At 37.0% G+C, this 8,296-nt stretch overlaps 1 protein-coding gene across 2 annotated transcripts in view; it reads right to left on the minus strand.

Moving 5' to 3' along the window:
• plcg1 (phospholipase C, gamma 1) overlaps positions 1 to 4,353 on the minus strand; it is a 30,006-nt gene extending 25,653 nt beyond the window's left edge. For both annotated transcript variants that reach the window (XM_030139546.1, XM_030139548.1), the window contains exon 1: positions 4,137 to 4,353. In XM_030139546.1, the coding sequence (XP_029995406.1) occupies positions 4,137 to 4,353 (217 nt within the window). The remainder of the gene's footprint in view (positions 1 to 4,136) is intronic.
• Positions 4,354 to 8,296: the final 3,943 nt, after the last annotated feature.

Raw genomic sequence — 8,296 nt, forward strand, 5'->3', positions numbered from 1 at the left:
ATTAAAACAGGTCAAAATATTGTGAATTGGGAAACACCAACACATTGTGGATTCCACTGAAATACTGTATGTTAAACAGCTTGAACTTCTCTGCCCAGAACATTGTCTTAGAATGACCATAAAACCAGATATCTTGGTCATTTTTACAATCAGATTGCTTCATTAATGAAAGCAACATGAAAAATCAGAGGCCTTGTCTGTCCAATGTGTAACTTTGTGTTAGATGACACAATGGCTGCACTGCAAAAATCTAAATCTTACTAAGTGTACTTTTCTCATTTCTAGTCAAAATACCTCATCACACTTAAAATAAGACAAAATCACCTAAAGAGTAACTTTTCAGTGAGATATAAGAACTTATTTTTAGACAATAGATCTTGAAAATCTTATTTCAAGACATCTTACCAAGATAATTTTCACTTGTTCCATTGGCAGATTTTTTTGCTCGTTTCAAGAAAAGTAAGTTCTTATAACTCACTGAAAAGTTACTCTTTAGGTAAATATGTCTAATTTTAAGCGTGATGAGATATTTTGACTACAAATGAGAAAAATACACTTGCTAAGATTTAGATTTTTGCAGTGTACGTTCAGACTGCAGTCAAATGTGGCCCAAATCTGAGTTTTTTGCCCATGTGACTTGTATCTGATCTCTTAAAGACAGTATGAACAGCACAAATACATTTTTTTTTTCAAATCCGACCTAGGCCACTTTTGTATGTGGTCCTAAATCCGATACGCATCTGATATTTTGCAATGCTACTTCAGTCTGAACGGCCAGATCGTATTTATCTGACCTTTATGTTAGAAAAGCAAAATGCGACAAACGTCACAATTCTGCATCCCCGAAGTGTTACTTTTGTAAACACAGCGCATGCCTGCGTGGTGGTCACGTATTTTGTCAGGAACCCTTTTGCTCATGTAGGTCACATTCAGTTCATACTCAAAACTGATAGAAGTCGCATTTAATGTGTAATATGAACAAACACATAAAAAATGGAATTAAAAAAAAATCCAAATTGTGCCTTAAGACCTGCTGTCTGAACGTAGCCAATGAGTCCCATGTGAGCAGGATGGACACCTTGCAGATTTTGAAAAGCCTCACAGCAATACCAAAATAAGACACATCAGTACAGACCAGCATTTCAACTAATTATTACCTCCTTTCTGGATTGTATATCTCTAACATTACATCCCACTAAATTACTTAAGACAAAACTAGTCATGCTTTTTTCATAGTGATTTAATGGGTGGTGGCGCATCTTGATACGGTATGTGTTCTGTTTCTGCAAACCAAACACATCAATTTAAATGCTTGAAAGCAGAAATGTAAACAGGAGAGGATAACACTGTAGCGAGCCCCTGTCATATCTACCAGGGAAGTAACGAAAAACTGAGGCTTGACATGCAAGTGTCATTGATAAAAATCTAAAACTGGATTACCTCACCAGCTATATATACTGAGTTTTTTTTTTTTTAATGGGGATGATAGATTAGCAAAAAGGATGTCATGTGACACATTCACACGTGATTCTGATTCATATTTGCATGGGTTTGTTATCTTAAATACATTCACAAAGCAGATAATGAATAAAAGATCATTTGGATATTTATGTGTGAGACTTTTTAACGTGTGAAAAACTATCGTCATGGAGTCTTCAGTAGAGGTTAAATGTAAAATTATATGCAGACATCAGGCGTCCCTACAATTTAGACTCCTACCTACACTTTAAACCAGTGGGTTTCTAACATTTCTGCAAAACCACATCCTGCCTGTCAAGTCAAACAACCAACATGTTTCTGTGTCATTTTATGATATAGACACTGTGTAAGCCACAAACAAAGCGTACTGTCAGTAATTTCGTTGTTAAGACAGGTCTGTTCAGACAAGTCTCACCTCAAAAAAAAAAAAAAAAAAAAAAAAAAATCAGTGTAGGAGGGAAAATGTGCATTTCGATCAAGGATCAAATGGGTATGCTTCTTGGTATTTTATATTTAGCCACATACTGGAGTGCAAATTCCACACTTACTGGACACAATTCTCTCACTACCATTGATAAGTGGTAAATACAGCCGCCAAATTGTTCCCAAATGGTCCAACACTTCCAGTAAAAAACTCTCATATTCTATTTCTGAACCTTAATGAATCGCCCGGGCCAGTTTCACTTGTGCACTATCAGATGTCAGCTATGAGCTCATAATGTGCATGAAACCCTTCATTGCAGAGAAGACGATACTGTTGTGTAAGAAAAAAAAAAAAGCCAACCATCTTTTTGTGTTCTTTTTGCAGCATCCGGAGCAGAGTGCAGCTGTGCACAAGGCATCCTGCTACCCGAGAGACAGGCAACTGAACGACGCACTGACAGCCTGTGTGTCCTCAGTTAGACTAACTGTTTTGCTACAGACAAACCTGAATGCCTGAATGTCAGCCTTACTGGGAAAATACCGCTAGATTCCTATTAATGCAACAATGGAGTTCAGGGAATTGGGACCTGACTTTTCACTGTCGCCAAAAAATCAGCAGATATAAGATTAGTTTTTTATACTGTAAGCCTGCCTTTTGAGACATTACAATAACCTTACTAAGAAAACATGGCGTTACAAACTTATTTTTAAATCGAGTCGTTAAAAGTTTGATGAATGTGTCACAGTACTTTTTCTCACGAACACTGTTTAATTACAGATAAAGCAGACAATCTGCACTGCTTTTACTCTAACAAAAATACCATCTTGATGTTTTCTGTCATTGATTTGAACAAATCACATATGCTTCAAATGATTGTCATGCTATTTCTGAACCAGAAAAAGATGAATAGAAGTGACTAACAGCTGGATGGAAGGGAAACATGTTAAACTGAAAATGGTTTTCATAAACGCGTATTATATATACATATTATATATATATATATATATATATATATACACACACATATATACATACATACATACATGTATATATACACACACACACATACACATATATACACATATATGTGTGTGTATATATATATATATATATATATATATATATATATATATATATATATATATATATACACACACACATATATGGTTTGTAGTTCAATAGAAATAAAATCAGCGAAACACTTGTAAAAGTTGCACAGACTTTTGTAGGTCTGAACAAGACTGAAGAGTAAGCTTTATTATTTGTTTAAAGCTGATATGGAATTTTCTGAGATGTGCGGGATGTGTGACAGTTTACTGAAAAGAGGACTGTAAGTATGGTACGTCGTTGGGGGGTGGGGGTTGAGGGGGATTGTAGGTGAGGATGTTGTTGGTTGGGTCCCCTATCTATAAGCACTCTTGCTTCTTTGGGGTTCCCTTTCGTTTGCATCTGTTGTAAACTGCTAATGTATTATATATTTTTCTTTATGGGTGCATGAATAAGAACATCTGAATCTAAAACTAAGGATGATTTTTATTCGGTAGTGTGATGTTTTCCTCTCTTAACCATTTAGAAAAATGATATTCAAGACAAAACCTTTACATTCAAGAAGTACCATTTGGATATCTGCTGTATTTGTAAAAATAAATATATATATAAAGACAGAAATAAATAAATATCCTCACCAAAGAGTTATAGATTAATTCTTTTCTTTTTCCAATCACTTAATTGCTGCATCTCTAACAGTAATATCATAATGTAAGTCTAATACCTCGGAGTACTGTCTTCTTCATACTCACCACAGTAAATTAAGGTTATGGACCCAAGTTAAATGAACAATCAATGCCCCTAGCTGTTTCGTTTTCATTTACACTAACTGAGTCATTGTTCTGTGGTTTTCTCTGAGTATCTTCTGAAAACATTAAGTACCAGTAAATCTCCTTCCTATCATCACATTATCAATATTCATGGTAATCCAAGCATTTTGAAAGCGATGCATTCACCTGAAAATATAATTGTTCACCAGCAGTTCAAGATATTTCCATGTCATGTGCTCTGACAAAGTCTTTTATGAGACACTCTCAGTGCACTGAATATGTTTACTTCATATTTCTAAATGTTCTTAAATGTAAACTAACCAGTTTTGACAGAGACGCATTCACATTAAGCCGATTCTCAGGCACATAATCATGTGTTTGTGTGTATGTTTGTGTTATGTTTGCACTCTACTCACTCTCTCCCTCTATTTTATCCGTGCCCCGAGTCCAGACAATAGTCCTGGTCTCGAGCTTCACTTGAAATGTCCTTCTCTCTGGCCGTTGGGACTTCTTGGAATAAAACAGTGTGAGCACTGTGCCCAGCTCCAGGTCTCTGTTAAGATTGTTCATCTCTGTGTCGTTGTCCATCCATGGAACAGGTCCGTTGGAAAAGAAGCCCGAGGTCCCAGCCATGTTCACTTCCCCTGTTTGTTATCCGTTTCCTCTCAGAACAATCTGCTCAGTCCAGGCCTAGACAGGGATACCTACAGCAGAAGAACAGGGGGGAAACCCATGAAAAAACAATTCCCCAGGGACTTCTGGTGTGTCTGTACACCACAGTGAAGTTGCTGCTGTTAGACAAATACACAGTGTATGTAGTGTGCATGACTGTGAATAGTACACAAAAAGAAAATGACCAGATCCAAAACAAACTTTACAAAAAAATACTTTTGAGTCGGAGAGTTAGATTATAGTTTAATATTTATATGAAGTGTGATCTTTCTGTGCAGGAGTTATTGAGTGGATAGAACACGTTTCATTATCATTAGTTAATATCCTAGAGACATTATCACAAAAACACACTACACAGAGTACAATACTGTCATAACACACACTGATTAAACACCAGATTCGCATTTTGTGTGTATGTACATGGACAGTTTTTGTATTTTTCACTTAAATTATTATGACCAATCATCAGCAGCTATAGACAAAGAAGAGGAGGTCTTGAACTAAGCACATGGGATGATAGCACATAAAGCAAACTATTTTCAACTCTCACATTACATTACTTTATTGATTTTTTTTTCTTCCAAGGGTAATGTTTCTCAAGTATTAGGTATCACTAAGACACTGTTCAAACCTAGAATTGTGTGATTTATCAGTGACACATTAACAGTGAAGTACAACAATGACAGCTGCAGGCAGAAAAGGTGCTGATGAAGCTAATCCCACAAGGAAACTTCTTCTCTTTAACAGGAGTTTGATCCTAAAATACAACATCTGGGGATTATGAATCTCTTCGGTAACTTCTGTTCTCCCCCCTCCCCTTCTCAAACTGCCCACAGGCCTGTAACCTGCTGCAGTGCGACCTAGTAAACAAACTTTCCTTTGATAGGAATCACATTATTAAGAATAGCAGTAGTGTTGAATGGTAGCAGAGTGGGGAACTGGAACAAGACACGGCTGGTTATTTTCACAGCGTGGAAAAGGGGCCGGTGGAAGCTAGCATTTGGCTGGGCTAGGAGAGGAATTAGAGCTGTTTTCTCCATGAACCGACCCAGGCAGCAGCTGCTATTCTACTACTTTGTTCCTTATGTTTTTCTTTTCGTCATACCGTGCGGGGGGAAAATCTCCTGAAAAACAACACGTCGCAGGGACTGCTCTACCTACCGCCGCAATCTCGGCCCGACCGCACATCTCCAACGGCTGTGGCTCCTCTCTCCCTCTCGCGCTCCCGTCGTCTTTCTCCTTCTCCTTTATCTCCCACCCAGGCTTTTTTTTATGTGGTTAAATCATCGCCGGGCCCAGGAAAGACGCTGCGGTCCCGACGACAACGTTCCCCGTTTCCTCTTCTCCCCTCCGGCCGTCCATAGAGAGAAACAGGGAGCCAGCGAGAACCGTGGTAAGACTACGCAAGTTTGTCTGCTCTCAGATCCAGTCAGCCCAGGCCCTTCCCCCCAGCCGACCACCAGCAACGTCAATGGAGCCAAGCAAAACGCACACTTCCGCCGCCGGATTTCACAATAAAAGCACAGTGAGGGAACTGCTTAACGCCCCCCACACCGCTTGGAAAAATACATTTGTACCGTTAGTGTCCAAAACAGTTCCCTACTCAAAAAAGTCCTGTAAAAATGTCAAGGCTTATTCTATTTTTATTTATTTTTTAAATTTTGTGACATCTGAGCAGTGAGGTGAACAATTCTCTGTCCTGTGCATCTAGTAAACTGACAATAAATAAAAATCTTATAACAGCTCTATCTCTTTTTATTGATCCTTTAAGTGTTTTTTTCACGATCTAAGCCAGTGTTTTTCAACCTTGGGGTCGGGACCCCACGTGGGGTCGCCTGGAATTCAAATGGGGTCACCTGAAATTTCTAGTGATTGATTTAAAAAACAAACAAACAAACTTACAAATAAACTAGAAAAGCACTTAGAGAGCACAGACCTCTGCCAAGGCAGATCAGTGGCCCCCCGACTCCCCCACTCCTGATCACCACCAAAATTTAATCATTTGTTCCTTGTGCCAGTATAAACATTTCCTTAAATTTTCATCCAAATCCATCCCTAATTTTTTGAGTTATCTTGCACACAGACAGACAGACAAACCAGTGCCGGCAAAAACATAACCTCCTTGGCGGAGGTAAAAATATATGGTGAGTTGAGAGAGACAATTACAATACATAAAAGACATGACAAACTGTGAAGCTGAGACTGAAGCACTGTGGTTCTGTTTATCTTTCAAATGTTCATTGTGGTCAGTTTCAGATGCTGCAGCTCTTTCATAATTCATAGTTTGAGTTCTTGTTTGTTCAGTATTAATTGTCAGCCTTGTAAATCCAAGCTGGACTGACTGTACATATCCTGACCAAGGAAAATCAAATGCTCCCTTTGTGCAGTAATCTACACCTGGCTTTACTGCCTCCGTCCATAATAATATACATTATATAGCCTAAATGTCATCAAAAATGAATGTTTATTTGCAATGTAGTATAGCAAACTATTATGTGATAAAAAACAAATTAATTTTAGCCAAAAAAATGTCTCTACTTTGAATGTCTGGGGTCACCAGAAATTTGTGATGAGCCGAAAAAGGTTGGGAACCACTGATCTAAGCCCTTTTAGTTGCAAAAGTGCCCCCTATGTCAACAAGAAAAACACTAAATATAGAGTGTTTTCCAAAAAATAAAGTGCAAAGAGACTCATTTGTGCCTCTAGGGATCAACCATGTTAATTTCATATAAAATGTCAAATTATTCACTGTTCAACCCTCAAGCTCAAGTTATTGTTAATTGCTGGGGCATTACATCCTTGGCTCTTTCTTAACTTTACTGGTATGTGCTTGTCATTGTTTACTATGTTGGTATGTAATTATTGTTGAAATACATTGTATTATAAGTTATGCAGACTATCAATTAGATAGTAACTAAGTGTAATACACATCAGTTTTCCTAATCTGTTTACTATCTGTTATTTACCTCATTAGGACTCTAAACAGATGTAATCTTATCATTAAGGAAGCAAAAGTAATGTGCTATGTTGTACAAATGAGAGGTTTGGGGTGGGATTTAATACATTTTCTTCTTCCCACTCCTTTTCGAGTGATACATGTTGAATTTATTTTGGTATTACAAGTGTACATGGCAATTACTATGCTGTCTTGATCACATCTATTTATTAATTTATTTGCTCTGCTATGAGTTCCTTGTACACACAGAAGTTTTGTTTTTTCTTCTGCTCAAAACAAACAAATAAATTAAATGAATGAATGAGTCAAGCTCAGATTGAGAGGGTAATTATAGGTATCACAGTATATGATGACTAAATTAAAACAGATCCAAAATGTGAAGTCTATGTGTCCGTTTTGGTCCTTAAATGTACAAGTGCATGTAAAATGTGATATGCTGTGATCTAAAGGCTGTAATGAGAACCAAAGCTGAAATTTTAAATTTTGGTCAAAAACATTAATATTTGGTCATTTTCATTCCATTAGCTTTAAACATCATATACATATCTGACCTTTAAGATTGAAATTTGCAAGAAATGTCAAAAACAGTCCTAAATGGTGTCATAGGGTTAAAGATTTAGAAGTATTTTTGTGGTTTTGTTATCTTATTTAACCTTTCCCACGTGCTTTATCACCATTTACTATAATCATATCCTCAGAAACAGAGACTTTCCAAAGCAAGCATAAAAAATAAATTAAAGAATTGTGATTTTGCAAGGAACAATAGAGGATATGGGCACTGTGGAAGGGACAGTGCAAATTAATGAACATCTGTACTCAACATTGGATGTAAATATACCGGATTACATTGAAAATGTTAATTTGCATCCGTAGTTCCTACAGGCAGATTATAAAAAACATCATAATTAAAACACACAGTTGAAAAATGCAGAAGAAAAGGTATAGATA

The sequence above is a fragment of the Sphaeramia orbicularis genome, chromosome 7 (assembly GCF_902148855.1).
Source record: "Sphaeramia orbicularis chromosome 7, fSphaOr1.1, whole genome shotgun sequence".
NCBI lineage: Eukaryota > Metazoa > Chordata > Actinopteri > Kurtiformes > Apogonidae > Sphaeramia > Sphaeramia orbicularis.